The sequence below is a fragment of the Eptatretus burgeri genome, chromosome 15, assembly GCF_056783735.1.
Source record: "Eptatretus burgeri isolate ZD-2024b chromosome 15, Ebu_testis_v1, whole genome shotgun sequence".
Classification (NCBI taxonomy): Eukaryota; Metazoa; Chordata; class Myxini; order Myxiniformes; family Myxinidae; genus Eptatretus; species Eptatretus burgeri.
In genome coordinates this window covers 20,369,373-20,386,396 of record NC_140975.1, presented here as the reverse complement: position 1 = coordinate 20,386,396, position 17,024 = coordinate 20,369,373, and the positions used below count along the sequence as shown (strand labels likewise).

Sequence of the window (17,024 nt, the reverse complement as noted above, 5' to 3'; positions counted from 1 at the left end):
GGGTTCGAACCGCCGACCTCCCGGACTCGAAGCGCGCGCGCTCACCTCCGCCATCAATGGGATGTCCTTTCATCCGATTTATTAATTTATTTACTCCCCATAGCATCAGTGCTGCAATTCACTGGGTGCTTTATTGTTGCTTATCCCAAGAGCAGTCTTGGCAGGAATATTGGGAAATCTGCTCGTTTCATTCACTCCTGTGCCGTACTGGACAATAATAATTGACTGCTTTTGTGAAAGACGCTGAGATATTTAATTATCCACCAGCAAATGCCTGCAGACAGGACACCCGGCTTAACGTCCCGACGAAGGACGCAACACCCTGCCTGCGTAGTACCAGGGCGACGCTTTGTAGCCGGGTTGGGAATCTAACCCAGACGAGAACGGCGAGTGGTAGTGCGCTGCTTTTGAGCCATCTGTCAGCTCGCTTCAATTCACGGTGACGGTCAAATGTGAAAGGATGGGCTTCTGTTTCTGTCGTATGGGATGTCAAATTGATCGCTTTGATATTGTCCTTCTGACAATATTGTACGGATTGATTGGGTAAGCTGGTTCGTCTGGGTTGATCCAAGTGCTGAGTGTCTTGGTGTGTGTTCCCAGGACACGCTGATAGTGTGGTCCGAAGTGGACAACTGCGATCTGGCGTTGAGTTTTCAGGAGAAGGCTGGGTGCGATGAAATCTGGGAGAAGATATGCCAGGTGGGAGTTCATACTGCCGACCTCGTTTCATCAGGGCTGGTTAGGGTCAAGTCGACCTCAATTTTGTCCTGCTGCTGCTGCTGCTGCAAGTGGAAAAACCCACCTGTGCTGACGGTTTATAAAAATGTAATCTGCATTTCCAGGTGATAACGAACGTGCTCTGTATCGAAGTGTTCGCTAAAAGAACATGTTTGTAGTCATAAAGTGCATTGCTCGGCGAAAGCTGTAGTAATTATGGTTTTGTAGATGTAGTGGTATGACTTTGAGAGGAATGTTTTTGCAGACCGTCGCTAATGCTGCGGTGACCCAAATTCACATTCTGACTTTGCCCTCTGCTTTGTAAGTCTTTAACAACAGCCTGCATGATTATTTTAAGACACCACTTTTGTACGTCCTCCATTCCAGCATTCCTTCTCCGGTTATAGTCCTGCTGGCGATTATTATTATTATTATTATTATTATTATTATTATTATTATTATTATTATCTTGCCAAAACGAAGTTTTTCAAGATATGTTAGTCAGCTTGTATGTTTTTTTTTTTGTTTTGTTTGTAACTGATGAAATCTAAAGATTTCATAAGTATATTGATGCCTTCCGTTTCTGTTTGTTTGTTTGTTTGTTTGTTTGTTTGTAGGCACGATAACTCGAGAACGGAAGAAGCTACCAATGTCAAATTACACCACGTGATTCAGGAGGGTGATGGCTCGTGCTGATTAGATTTTGGTCAAAATCGGTCAAAGGTCAAGGTCACAGTGAGGTCAAATATTCGATTTTTGATGGTTTGGTACAGACAACTCGAACGGAAGAAGCTACCAATGTCAAATTACACCATGTGATTCAGGAACGTGATGGCTAGTGCTGATTAGATTTTGGTCAAAATCGGTCAAAGGTCAAGGTCACAGTGAGGTCAAACATCCAAAACATTCTATTTTTGATGGTTTGGTACAGAATCATCGGAGAAACTTCTGGTTTGCGTTGCTACCTTCTCTCGAGACAGCTTTTATTAGACAAGGTCAGAGGTCAAGTTGACGATTTCGTAAGTACCAGTCTACGACTGCTTGTTTGTTTGTTTGTTTGTTTGTTTGTCTGTAATCACATATAAAATATTCTGCAGAGCACAGTTATCATTGGAAATTTTTGTCACTTCGCATATGAGAGGCCTATAGAGGTTCCTTTCAGTGCACAAAATTTTGAAGGTCAAGGTCACTTTGTCACAAATCAGGGGAGTCGAAGAAACCCCTATTTTTTGAGTAATTTTGATCGGATCATCTTCTAACTTCATGGGAATATAGTTCATGGTCTGGCGTTCAACTGATTAATTTTTAGTGGCGATTGGCCTTGACATTCATATGTTTTTTTGTTTGTTTTTTTTTTGGTCTGTAATCACGTATAAATCACTCTGTAGAGCACAATTATCATTGGAAATTTTTGTAACTTCGCATATCAGAGGCCTATAGAGGTCCCTTTCAGCGCATAAAATTTTCAAGGTCAAGGTCAAAGGTCAAGGTCACTTTGTCGCAAATCAGGGGAGTCGACGAAACCCTTATTTTTTGAGTAATTTTGATCGGATCGTCTTCAAATTTCATGGGAATATAGTTCATGGTCTGGCGCTCAGCTGATTAATTTTTGGTGGCGATTGGCCTTGACCTTCATGGTTAGCGCCTGAGGTCAAACATATTTAACCCTAAGGTCAAATTTTCAAGTTTTAGGAACCATATCGTGTAGTACCTCAAATTGAACACCTCGATGAGTGCTTTCTAGATATGTCAAGCTTGAGACATTATGACGTCATTTGGTGACGTTATGAAGCAAAAGCATATTTTTCATGGTTACTCTGCAGAACGATTCTCATCGGAATCTCTCGCAGGCAGATATTCCTCAAGGAGTCGCTCCTGGTGGATAGCAGCTCTGTTCACCTCAGTGTGACCTTAAAGTCACACGTGGTCACCTTTTGGCAAGATGTTTTTTTTTGTTGTTTTTTTTTTTGGAAGTATTTTTAACAAAACAATTAAGATTGAGAAATGACGCAAGGTGTTGCTTTTGTGGGCATCCCTTCGACTATCTTCATGTACATCCATGAGTGTTCTTGAATATGAGTTGATGATATTATTTGTTTTTAAAAACAATTTTTTTTTAGTTTTTAAAAACTAACAAACCTCCCAGGAATAACGGTTGATGAGAATTTTTTGTTGTTATTATTTATAATCCTTAAATCCCATCGGTTACCTGTTTGGTTTTAATATTACTGCCTTTTGCCAACAGAGGGAGACGTTATTGAAAAATCATTCATATATATTTGTGAATCGTATTCCTTTACCTCCCCTTACTTCTTCCCTTCTATTTTTCAGGTTCAAGGAAAAGACCCGTCCGTGGACATCACCCAAGATGTCGGTAGTGAAGAAGAGCTCGAGGATGAGCGGTTGGACGATGCACCTGAGCCCTCGGCGCTGTCGGCCTGTCTTGACCTGCCGCCCTGTGAGCTGGCCCACCTCGCGGAATTGTCTGGCCTCGTCACTTCCATCTTGCCTTCCCCGATTCGCCGTGAACGCCTCGCAGCGGCAATGGAGGTTCGTGCTTGCTTATCATCAACTCGCAACAGTAGTTTCGTCAATGATTTGTGCACAATAATGGGTTTTAGGCCATGCTTATCATCTCACACCTGTTCACGTATTATAATTCATAAATATTTCTCTGTCATTGGGTTTGTGGTTTTGTTGTTTCTAACCAAGGCATTATGTATTGTTGTGGACTGGGGGTCGGTGGCGAGAACGACCGCTAGGTGGGGAAGTTTACGCCGTCTCCCACCAGACTCCCCGGAATTAATAGGCCGTCGCTCGGACAACTCCGCGAGCCGGCGGGTCGATTAATCGACCGTGAAACGCCAATATCTCGACCGTGTGGCGTATTGTTAATTGTCTAGATCCAATATACCTAAGTAACCACGCAGTCCTGGCTACTGGGAATTCACGCTCTCTGAACGTCTGGCCGAACCGGATCACTCTACCAGCTACGGTAGAGTATCAACTTCCACCTACCAACTCCAGCTTGGATGCAGTCAAGCGGGCCTGACCAGGACGTTCCGGCTACGATGTACCTATTACCGGGGATGAAACCCCGTGTAAACTCAGATACAAACCATGCTGGACAATATAAGGAGGGACGGAAACAGACTGAGTTCATTTCTAATAAATTTATTTACAGCAAAATCAAAAGACAGAAGAGGCGAGACTTGAACGAATATGCAGGAATTTACAATGATACAAAAACACTTATACAATTCTACTTGAAGACGGGCCCACACGCAGACACACACACACAAAATGAAAAGAAACCCCAGAGTCTTTATTTGATCCCTCACAGCCTTGAGGATAGACAAGCTGGGGGTCAGAGTTCATGGGTACCTGTCTTCACAGGAAATCGTGCTCGGTAATGCGGCGCCTCAGGTGGCTAATGGTCGTCGGGGCACGGTGCAGGAGTTCGTGCCAGGCTCGTGGCTCGTGACAGAAGTTGCGTGGCGAATCGTCGGAGCTCCCAAACTCCTCTCCGTGCACGTACTGATCACGACTCCTTCCTTCCTTGCACCACCCGACTCAGCGCAAAACACGACTCTTGGTAGGCTCCTCTCTGTGCACGTCCCGACCATCACTCCTTTTCAGACTCCTGTCCGTGCACGTGCCGACAAAACCTCTTTTACATGCAGCCACAGTGACCCAAACTCTGCCGCTCCGCCACCGCGAACAAACTCTCCCAGCGCCAACGCCAACCACCCTCTGAGATATCTCCCCTCCCACCACGGGGAGGGGCCTTGGCGAGAATCATCTCGCTGTCCGTCCCTCATTGCCCTACGGCCGCACCCTACCGGGGCGGAGCCGTGGCCCTTGCAAGGAGACCCCATATTCTCCACGTGGCCACGTGGCCTCGCTCGTGCAGAGCAAGAGGGTTTGCCTTGAAAGGCACACCGTACAAAAATTATCGTTTGTGGGGCCCGAGGACCGGAACCGCGAAGCCCCCCCTCTCGGCAAATCAAGGTACGAGCGGCCAATGGGCGGTGACGGAGCATGATGGGCTGGTTGGGTTGTTCAGATGGGATGATAGATGTAAGATGAGATGTAATAACCCAACTAGCCGTCACAACGCACACATTCAATCCTCCCACTAAACAAAAGGATGGGGTCCTGACTACACACGTACTTACCGGCATAACTAACTTTGGGACCTGCATGTTGAGTGCGCATGGTTTCCAGATTCGGAACAGTATGATTATTGTGTATAAATGATCTCCACAACATCTAGCACAATTGAGTGGCTTGTTTGGTGTTTACCATCTGAACTGATGGCTCCATTATGCTTGGAACCCAGGTTCAACTCCATCATACCACCATATTTTTCAGCATTTAAGTCGAATTGGCTAATTTTTCTTTCCTTCATTCAAAGATAAGTCGATTTGGAGTAGATGACAAAGCTATATCAACTTCTGTAGATAACAAAACCATCATTCAGTGAGAAGAATAGAGGTGTTGATTCATCCCTGACACTCATAACACATCACGAGTAGCTACCATGAATCATGAATATTATTCCATACATGAATATCATTGAGCTGTTTTGTGCATATTATTTGAACTACTTTGTGGGATGACCTTTCAGATAAATCAGGAATGTAAATAGTTTTCAACATGTTTGTTTCATATTGAGATACAGTATTTATATTACAATCTGCAGAATCATTATCAGCACTGGCTTAAAGTACATTACACTTTGTCGCAGTTCACTACTCCTGAATAAATACTAGAACGGCACTCTGTGGAGCGCATATCTTCACCAGACAGAACAGTTTACGTTTTGTAGCGCACTGATAGGCCGGAAATAAATTGAATCTGCTTGTTCTCACCTACTCAACTCATCCACCAAGTTTTGCCATAATCCGTCCACAACTTTTTGAGATACTGTCAGACCCCGCTTTTCGCGGATTCGCTATTTGCGGACCGTATTTGCAGGTCATAAAGTGTGATCTGCTTCTACCTTCGCATAGTCACGTTTTTTAAACACTTCGGGACTGATCTCCTATATCCACCTGGGAAAATGGAAATCAGCCAACACCACAGCATTACATAAAAAAAAGGTGCAAAAACGGATCCCCTTAACTGCAGCCCAATTAGCTTACTGTACTTCCAATCATTAGCAAGATCATGGAATCCATCATCACAGTTGACATAAAATCATTCCTTTTCTCCAACAGTCTCATCTTAGATCAACAATTCAGACTCAGACCTGGTCACTCTACCTTGGGCATTCTGCTTCTACTTTCCCAAAAATGGTGGAGACCCTTGATATCAGACATGAGATCAGGGCCGTCTCCCTGGACATATCTCGAGCTTTTGATACAGTCTGGCATCCTTCCTTGTTCTCCAAACTGTCTGCCTATGGAATCCAAGACCAACTTCACTATTGGATTACTAATTCCTCTACTCTCATAGTCAACGTGTGGCTCTCAACAGAACCCTTTCATCTCCTCTCCCTGTCAAGGGAGTGCCACAAGGCAGTGTTCTAGGCTCCATCTTATTCCTAATCTTCATCAATGCTCTCTCTCACTTACTCTCTGGAAAGTCCTCTTTATCTCTGCTGATGACTCCACTATCTACCGTAACATCTCCCATCCTTCTGACAGACAGGCAACAGCTTCTTTCCTCTCTTCAGACCTTGACAAAATCACAAACCGGTCAAATACAATTTTGCTTATGTATCCATGTTGTCCATCCTTTGCGTTCTCCCTTACATTTCATCGTTTCCTGCATCCCTTCCTTGTCCATCTCCATCTACTTTCTCCCTCCACCCTGCTGTTGGTGTTTTCCCTTTCTCCTGCTGTTCCCTTTGTTATATTGTGTCCTGATTTGTTCTGTATAATCACTCTTCCATGAGCCTAGACCAATTTTGAAAAATAAAAATAAATAAAAAATTCAAAACAATGCACCAACATCTGCAGACCCTGACATTTTTGGCATTTTTCAGGAACGTATCCCCCACGAATAGCAGGGTCCGACAGTATCGTGCTATATATCGTTTTTGGCCCTCTGTCTCTCAATGGTGAAGAATCGCTTACGAAATAAAAAAAATTCTCACATCTGAATCTCCACCAAAATCGAATCAATTCGTCCTTGGCACACACAACCTTTCAACCAAGTTTAATCCGAGTTCGTCCACAACTTTTTGAGATATCCTGCTCACAGGAAGACAAACAAACAGGGATGAAAACATAACCTCCCTCCACCTTTGGTGGCAGAGTTAATGAACACCTTATTAAACTTTACACCATTCCTGAACACATTTCTCGTTTACACTGCATTTTCTATGGACAGCCATATTGCCGCCAATTTCTTCAGCGAACTTAACAACTTCCAATTTAAAAGTTTGACTTGCATGACTTTCCAGGAGGCATTTTAAGATTACTTCGTCAAGATGGATACATATGATTAGTATTGAAAGGTATGAATCAAACGTAATCGGTGAGTGCATGCTCGTCATTGATTGGATAAGTCTGCATACGTCAGTGAGCGGATTAACATTTAATTGCTCAGCCAATTGGCAAAAATTCTGGGCAATGATTTCTGGAATTGTGCTTGAAATTAACAACAACAGTGAACCTAAAGCATTGTTGAAGATGGTAAAAAGTTCCACCAGGAATGACCCATTGTCAAATTTTTGAGTTGACAAATATTTTTCCCCTTTCGACCTTTTTTCTTTGTGTACTCATCGAGGCTCGTGGAAGAGCTAGTACACGGAATGGATCAGGACATAACAGGCAAGAACAGGACGCAAAACACTCATGCATGGTGTGGACAAATTGGATCCAGAAGAAAACTGCAAGGAAAGAAAACTGGAAAATTGGATGGGGGAGAGATTTAGGTGGGGTTAACGAGGACAGAAAAGATCATGTTTTTGGATTGGGGATGATCTGAAATGGTGATGAACAGCTGTCTTGAAGACCTGGAGGGAAGAATGAGATTGAAGACGATGTGAAAGTTGATTCCACAGGTGGCAAAAAAGAAGAAGAAATGAGTGGAGGTGAGCAGCGATCCTGGATTTAGGTAGATTCACCAGAAGGGGGTTGATGGTGGGCAGTGTGAGCCCTACAGAAACCTGGGGGAAGTGGGGGACAAAGCATGGAAAGGGAAGAGGGTGTAAGACCAGAAAGGAGGTGGTAGAAGACAGAAAGCCCACCGACCTGTCTGCGATTGTGAAGTGATAGGCCCATAGACCCAGCTTTGGTGCGTGAGATTCAAATAATGTTGAAGGCCTTTGTTTCCATGGCATCAAGCTGAGCAAGATGTGACAGAGTAGCTTGTGCAGAGGGGAGAGCAATGTTCCATCAAGTTGCGGATGAAGGCCTTGGAGGTGGATAGGAGTTCAGGTGTGCTAAGGAAGGACGTTATGACGGAGGAGGATGCCCAGTTGGGGGCTGGTTTTGGAAGCCAACTTTGAAATTGCCCAAGAAAGATCATGGCTGATTCTGAGACCCAGGAGTTTGAATGACTGAACTTCCTGAAGAGGATTGTAAAGAAAGTGGATAGGAGGGTTTGCCTGGCAGTCCTTTCAGAGAGAAATCATAAGAGTGTGAGATTTGTCAGGATTGAAAGACATGTTCCATGTTTTTGACTATCTTATGGTTTTTTGCAAGGTCTCAAGAGAGGGAAGAGTCTGTAGCCTGTCTGAACGATGAGGGATATCACGGCAGAGGGTGGAGTCATCGACATCCCCTGCTTCCCCCCAAGACCACCAGCAAATTTAAAAACACCTCGATATACTAATTGGGGTCATGCTGGTCCTACTGTATGTAACAAGTCTGGATGTAAATGACCCAGAACTGTAGGAGGAGTAGCGCGACAAACCAACAAACAAACAAACAAACACACACTGGTCCGTGAATTGTAGGAAGGATCTATGCAATTAATTGTTTTAAACCATCGATGAGTCGATTCTGAGTACACGTTGAGGTCTGGACTTCCAGGAAAAGGTATTGACTTGTACGGTATATGTATTTGTCCATTGTCGTTAAAAATTTGCCGAACTGGAAACTGATGCCAAACTTACGTGTTTGTTCTGTACGTGATTGGTATACAAGCTCCACGAGAGTCTTCAATCGATGTTTAATAAAAAATGAATATTGTTGCAGACCCGGTGTTGTGGGAGTATCAGGGTGGGGGTATCCCTGGTTCTCCCCGGACTCACCGAAAATAGAGGCCGTCGCACACGAATAAGTCGTGTCGCGGCGGGTCGCTAATCGACCTCAAATGCCAACAATTTAACCACGTGACCCAGTGTCCTCCGTCTGACTATCGTTTAACTGGGAACACGCAGTCGCCTTATCGGGGAATTGCACCCTCGGCACTATGCGGCTCTTATCGTTATTGGATGTTGATTAAGGCGGTCGCCCTTACTGCAAGCACAATGCCAAACTGATGAGAACCAATTAGTTGGGGAATTATAATCTCCCGGCTAATCTATGTACGGACATTGCTGGAACAATGGAAGAACAGATGACCACGGGCAAATTGGAAATATAATTCAACACGAATAATTTATTTGCAATAAGCGATGTGGGGAACAGGACGGAGGGAAGGAAACTCAAGGGCAGTATGTACGTAACCGTCACCCTCCCCAGTTTGGTACCGCTCTCCCTGCCACTCGACAGAATGGCCCCGGCACTGTAATCCACAACCGAGGGTCCACGAGCTCCGTTGGAACCGTGAATCAAAGTGTCCGGGACAAGGGAAGAAGCAGGGGCGATGCAGAGCATCCAGGACCAGGAGAGAGAACGAACGAACGAACGAACGAACGAGACTTTACTTTTAGGTCCTTTTATTACAAAAAAATTAATACAAGTTTTTCAATAAACCACTACAACAAAGCAAATTATAATGTACAAGAGTGGAAAAAAGGAAGTAAACAACAATACATTTTAGAGTGATCGATAAAGCATTGACAACAAGAGAGTTTATACAAACGGATACTCCAAAGAAAAATACATTAGAGAAAGGATAAGAAGATGATAGGAAGAGAGAAAAGGAGAAGCAACACAGGCTCCACTCGTACCGCCAGAGACTGAGCAACAGCCCCTTGCGTTTGCACGTGCATGCCAAGCGAACAACAGCTAGGGGGGGGGGGGGGGAGAGAGAGAGAGAGAGACAGACAGACAGACAGACAGACAGACAGACAGACAGACAGACAGACAGACAGACAGACAGACAGACAGACAGACAGACAGACAGACAGACAGACAGACAGACAGACAGACAGACATACAGACATACAGACATACAGACATACAGACATACAGACATACAGACATACAGACATACAGACATACAGACATACAGACATACAGACATACAGACATACAGACATACAGACATACAGACATACAGACATACAGACATACAGACATACAGACATACAGACATACAGACATACAGACATACAGACATACAGACATACAGACATACAGACATACAGACATACAGACATACAGACATACAGACATACAGACATACAGACATACAGACATACAGACATACAGACACACACACACACACACACACAGAGAGAGAGACTTTTCCCCTTTGATACAGGAAAATTCAAGTTTCACATGGTGAAGTATGGTAATACAGCCATCAAAATAAATAACCAGGAAAGGAAGGGGTAACAAAGAGGTAATGTTAAATTTATAAATTGATTCTTGGAGTACCACCAACCATACTACATAAGGATTGCTTCACACACCACCGGTTTTTAAATAAAGCAGGATCTTGAGTTTCAAACTCAAAAAGAACACGCGACGTAACCAATGCTTTAAAAATATTTAAGACGTCATCAGCTAAAGCATCAGTGTTCTGCAATTTTCGCTTCCTCGATAAATAAATGCCAAGTTTTGCTTCAGAACACAAAAAATTTGCGAAGACATTCATTTTTACATTGATACAAGTCATTAAAATCAAATATAAAAACACAATGTGTAAAAACGTGCCCCTGGATCACACGTGACATGATTCCAAAAAGCGAGGCCAACCTTGAACATTCAATGAAAATGTGAAAAATGGTCTCCGGGGTGTCGCAAAAGGGGCACAATTCCGAGTTTTCAGGACATATATGGTGAGACAGGATGTTGCAAGGCAGGATGTTGTGCGCTAGCCGCCATTGTAGATCGCCTGAGCGCTTGACAATAGGTTCCTTGTACATCACTTGCCATTTTATTGTTGTGGAACGGTTAGCTTGAAGCAGCGCTCGCCAATGAGCTTGTGGCTCTGCAGGTTTGTCAGGAAAGAGGGTGAGAACACATAGATTTTACACTGAGGATTTCTCCATCCGGTTAAAGGGCATAAAACTTTTAAATAAAATTAACAGATTTGGGAAAGGACATTGGGAAAGATGGAGGGCATCTTCAATGTCTGGATCCCATTTTAACCCGGTTTGCTTAAAGGTCCGTAAAATCACCGAGAAAATTCTGCCAATAACTCTGATGGACCTCACACTGGTGGCCACGGCAATGTCAGCAGCTGGCTTCCATCTATATACAAGGGGGTTCCTGAGGTGTTTAACTCTGGTAACGCTGACATCAATAAACTTTTGCATGAAAGATCTGTCACTACAGACCCCATTAAAAATAGGATTTAAAAATATTGGTTCCTTTAAAAACATCTGAAGGGAGTAAGCACTGGTATCACGGCGAAAAGAAAACGCCTGCCATGCTTCCATCATGCTTCGGTAAAACAGAGGGACCAATGTCATATCCACGTGCTTCGTGTTGAGAAGAAAAAGCTCGTCACCATAGCCAAGTTTCCCAGCTTGCTTAAGCAAGCAATGGGCAAAGGCTTTCCATGGGACGTCGGAGTATAGAAGCCTTCGTGCTGAGAGGAGGCGAAAAGCCATCACTTTGCTCGTTGCCTCTATTAGCCCCTGCCCACCTTCTGCAGTCGGTAGGCTTCGTATTCCTGGCCGGAGCCAGTGCTTTCCCCCCCAGAAAAAATCCACAAAAAGACTTTGAAGTTTTCTTAGGATAAAAACTGGGGCCTGCAGTGCTTTAAAAACATGCCATAGCATTGATGCCGCAAGATTATTAATGACCAGAGTACGACCCCGGTAGGAAAGCTGCTTCAATAGTCCCCTCCATTTTGTTGACCGCTGCTCAGTTTTGGTAATCAGCGATTCCCAGTTTTTTTGAAATAAAATCTTGAATTCCAAGAAAGACACCGAGGTAGTGTATTCCTTCATTGGTCCATTCAAGCTGCCCTGGCAGGGTTGGAGGGGGAGTCTCATTGCAGTTGCTGGAGGTCTCCTTTCTTAGGTATGAGAGTGAGTATGGCCCTGCGACAGCTAAGTGGTAACAAGCCTGATCGTAGGCTATCAACTAGGAGGTCAAGCAATTCAGGTCCCAACAAATCCCAGAAGGCTTTATAAAACTCTGCAGGGATTCCATCAAGTCCAGAAGCTTTACCTGTAGGCAAAGTTTGCAGAGCAATAAAAAGTTCGTCGAGAGTCACTTCCTTGTCAAGTTTTTGACATACAGATTCAGACAAGGTAGGCAAAGAAGTAGTTAAGGAATGAATCATGTCTTCCTTAGTGTTTCTGGCACAATACAAGTCAGAAAAGTAATGTTTGGTCAAGCTTCTAATGTCTTTTGGATCGTGTGTTGCTCGGCCTCCTGGTGCCCGCAGCGAAGTTATTTGCTGGTTTCTCTTTTTTTTGCGCTTCTAACGCAAAAAAAAAAACTTGGAAGGAGTATCAATAAAGCTGTAGTTCTCCATTCGCAGCATTATGAGAGCCCCTCTGGCTTGTTTTGTACAGAGTTGAGCGAGGAGGGCTTTCTTCGTTGTTAGTAGAGAACTCGTCCTTTCAGCACTGGGAGTTTGAAGGTTTGACTGGAGAGACAATGCTTCTTTAGCAATTAGAGATTGCAGTGCAGATTCATTCCTTGTACAAAAGGAGCTAAATTGCTGGCAAAAGGTCCTGATATGGGTTTTCGCATTGTCCCACCATTGTGCGAGGCAGGAGTAGGAGGGCTCCGTAGTAGTAAAGCTTCCCAAAAGGCTCGGAAGGCGACAGGAAAAAGGGTCATCTTGCAGAAGACTCACATTGAAGGTCCAATGGGCAGTGCCACGATTTCGAACCGGGGAAAGTATATGAAGAACAACCATGTGATGGTCAGAAAAGGCACTTGGGGTGATGTTAACATGGTCAATGACATTTAAAGAGTCATTATTAATGTAAAATCTGTCTATTCTTGCAAGAGATAGCCGGCCATTTGCACATTGGCACCACGTGTATTGTCGTGCAGATGGGTTCTGGAGTCTCCATACATCCATAAGGGAGAATTTGGACAATGCCCTCTTTAAGGGTGCCGTACTTGGTGGGTGGGGCTCTTCTCCATTACGATCAAGAGTGGGATACAATGTGCAATCAAAGTCCCCACACAGACAAACAAGACCATCAAAATCAAGGTGTGTGAGAAACAATTCTAACTGTGTCAAGAAAACTAGTCTTTCTGTGCTCGTACTGGGTGAATATACATTTATCAAAGTGTGTTTATAACCATTATAAAGGAAATTAACTGAAACTAAATGCCCTTAAATAATCTCCTTAAAAGTGACATTTTCAGGACAGAAAGAGGGATTTAAATAAATAGCCACTCCAGCACAAGGAGAGGTCAAGCTACGAAAGAACCATTGTCCTTTCATCATGCGAGTCCATTCGCTCGAGCACGAACAGCTACATCTTGTCTCTTGCAAAAGAACAACATCAAAATGTTTTTGCTGGACAAGCAACTTTACCTGAGCTTTGCACAGGGGTGAACGTCCCCCATTTATATTTAAAGTTACAAAAGAAAAGGTCATGGTGTAGGTAGGGAGGGGTTATCAGGTGAACGGAAGTTGGGTTGTGCTTGGAGCTCTTTCCGGGCTTTCAATACACACTTCCTAAGGCGAAATACTTGTGACTCAGTCACACCAAGTTGTTCAGCCTTGAGGAGGAGACGTCTTGAAGAGGTTATAAAGCCAGACAGGTTCGGGAAGGTTATAATCTTAACGTTTTTCTTTCGAAAAGTGTCCTGAAGAAACTGGAGAATTTCCATGGGTGATAAATCATCATCACCCTCCAGTTTCTTGGCTATTGCTGGGTCATTCCAGACCTCGCTACCAGCACTGGAGGCAAACGACGAGGCCCCATCTGAGTCGTAATCCGAATGATTTTTAGTTTTCTCTTCACACACTGAAGTCGATGCTCTCACAACGGGAAAATCGTCTTCTGCTAAAGGTGGAGCTGTTTCCACAGCGGGAGTTTTAAAGACCGTAACAGGGATTACCGTTTTTATATCGGAGGCTTCGCACTCTCCTTCTCGGGCTGTTACTTCTTCCTCCTCCATTACCTCAGATACTTCGTCGTCAGCAGGGTGCGCGACGAGAGCAGGTTTGTGGTTCTTGATTTTAATGTCAGTGACCGGGGTGGTGACCACAACATCTTGGAGCGTTGCGCTCGTCCTTCTTCGTGAGAGGAATGAACGGAAACGTCTCCTCCCTTTTCAGCGAACACACTGAACCTATTCTGCAGCAGAAGACCAGCTGCAGGAGCTTCTGTTTCTAAGATAGAAACATTGCGTTCGTTCGACGGCGCTATCTTTTTCGAACAGCTCGCCTGTGTGTCCTCACTTCCGCTTCCTCTTTTATAATTCCTCTTGGAGGACACAGTGATAAAACCCACGTCATCAGCCAGGGAATTATCGATTTCTGCGCTCAAATGTGAAGGTCGATCTCCCGTTGCAGATGCGACATTATTATTACTAATATCGACTCTAGATGTGCCACTAGGATTGGCGTTTGTTCCTAACTGTCTCGATGTGCCACCGGATATATACTTTGGGCAAGCACCTTTTAAATGTCTGAAGGCACCACACGTGAAACACATCATTGTCTCTGTTGTAATGTACATTCGGTTATTTCGATTTTCAACTACCAACGTGGTTGAGGCATTGAGCGATTGAGCGTTGTTTTTTAACACCAAGTAACATTGCCGCCGGAAGGACATGATATGGCGGACTGTGGAATCCGAACGCAAACGAAAAGGAATCATAGAGATTTTTGACACCACCGTGCCAAACTGTTTTAAAACGGACAAGATCTGTTCGCTTTTAACGAAAGGTGGCAAATTTGATAAAGTGATTTTCACCGCCGGTGAGTCCAACATACTAATGCTAACGAAAATATCTGGCGGTAAAGACAAACCGGTTTCAACCGCCTGAGCGACATAGCGCTCCTCGGAAAGAAAAACAACAACTCGTTGGTTCATCTTTGAAGCTGCCAACACATTTTCGAAACCAACGAGTTCTCCGAAGCCCGTCACGACGTCCTCGACCCGAACTCCGTTGGGTGGACTAACTATCACCGCATTCTTGCGAGTAAGTGACTCGTAAATGCTATTCTGCAAACGACTGTTTGCCATAGCTGAAAACAAAGGAAGCAAAGACCTGTCACGAGCAGAATTTGCAGGCGAAGGCAAAATAAAATAAAGAATGAAAGTATAGGGAGAAAAAAAAAAGAGTACAAGGAAGAAGCTAAATCACCGATAAACGGCAGGCCTATGAAAACAAGGCAGATGAAAAAGTAGGCCCGGAAACCAAAGGTTTCAAGGAAAACCCACAAAGCATTTACCGTGCGCGCTCTGCCTCTCTCTCGTCTCAGCAGGAAGGGAAACAGGGGGGGGGGAAACCTCCACAAACATGTACAGTGATACAGAGGGAAGCGAAATGGGGATAGGAACAACAACAACACAACACAGTACTCACAGCTGCACACACGAAGCTGCCATGACGCCACACCCATACACGACTCACCAATGACCAGCAGGGGGAGAGAGAGAACGAGAGAGAGAGAGAGAGAGAGAGAGAGAGAGAGAACGAGAGAGAGAGAGAGAAAACGAGAGAGAGCGAGAGAGAGAAAACGAGAGAGAGAGAAAACGAGAACGAACGAGAGAGAGAGAGAGAGAGAGAGACAGAGACAGAGACAGAGACAGAGACAGAGACAGAGACAGAGACAGAGACAGAGACAGAGACAGAGACAGAGACAGAGGAAACGAGACAGAGGAAACGAGACAGAGGAAACGAGACAGAGGAAACGAGACAGAGGAAACGAGAGAGAGGAAACGAGAGAGAGAGGAAACGAGAGACCACACACCAGGGAACCAGAGCATCGGGCACAGCTTTCTCGCCCCGATGGCAGGCGGGACCAAAGAGCTACACGTCACTGAGGCGACCTGTGACCAGCTATTGAGCCATGTTAGATCTTACAAGCTGGCCCCATGCCAGCCATTGGGGGATTCCCTCACAGCCCCACCAATTCTGCTGCCCACCCAGATATGCACTCAGTTGTTCCTGCCAACTGTTGTCAGGAGCGGAGCGCCACACTTAACATGGGGATATCTCTTCCACCCCCATGCACCCTGGATGAACCCCACCCATTCAAAAATGTCCACGGCAAAAGGCCAGGGAATGGGGCAATTATTGCGGTGAGGGGGGGGGGGTGGGGCTGTGTCGTGTTGGGGAAACTAAATACAGTACGGGGAAGACGGCAATAAGTTACATGACGGGGAAGACATCCATACAGATGAACAGACAAACAAGGACTTTGTGGGGCTTTAAGGAATAAGTGGGAATTCAGTGTGCACTTCAAAAGCAATGGCTTCGGCGAAGGTTCCAGAACGCTGGTGTTATTTGCACACACTGAACAGCCATGGCAGTAAAACGATGCACGTCTAACGTGATGACGGCAGTCACGGCACACATGACACATCGTTATGCACTGATGGTGCTATTTACCCAACGGGTTGAGAGGGGGGCGCCAGCTACCCAACCCAACGCACTTGATTACATACATAATAACCCCAATAGGGAAGGCGTTGTTCTTAACGTACATTACGGAAATAACTATTCTAAGAGTCTACGTGCTGTGTGCGTTTCAATCCTGGCATGCGGTTTGTAAAACCGCAACAATATCAACAGCTCCATATCGGGAAAGATACCTGCTTTCTGTGTTTGACCCTTTCGGGAAGTTCCAAAATCCTTCACTTTGCCATGTTTTCGTATTTTTGGTCCGGCACGTGGTGGTTAAAACAAAATGTATTTGTGACTGGAATCTTATTGACATTGTACTTTGAAGTGCCGTCTTTGCCAAATTCTCTGAATCATCTCTCATAGTACTCGACCACTCGTTTATGTTTTCCATTGAAAATGCCAGTCTGAGAATGGCATTAAATGATTAACTCCTTATTAATTGTTCATCTTTGG

At 44.6% G+C, this 17,024-nt stretch overlaps 1 protein-coding gene across 10 annotated transcripts in view; it reads left to right on the top strand.

The window, feature by feature from the left end:
- Positions 1–17,024, top strand: part of LOC147011692 (serine/threonine-protein phosphatase 4 regulatory subunit 3-like) — a 97,121-nt gene that overhangs the window by 1,112 nt on the left and 78,985 nt on the right. For 5 of the 10 annotated variants that reach the window (XM_085858539.1, XM_085858545.1, XM_085858538.1 and 2 more), the window contains 2 exons: positions 601–825; positions 3,049–3,267. In XM_085858539.1, coding sequence (XP_085714665.1) covers positions 601–825; positions 3,049–3,267 — 444 coding nt within the window. Of the gene's footprint in view, positions 1–600; positions 826–1,321; positions 1,737–3,048; positions 3,268–17,024 lie in introns of those variants that run through there. The other 5 variants (XM_085858540.1, XM_085858547.1, XM_085858546.1 and 2 more) reach the window with 2 other exon arrangements.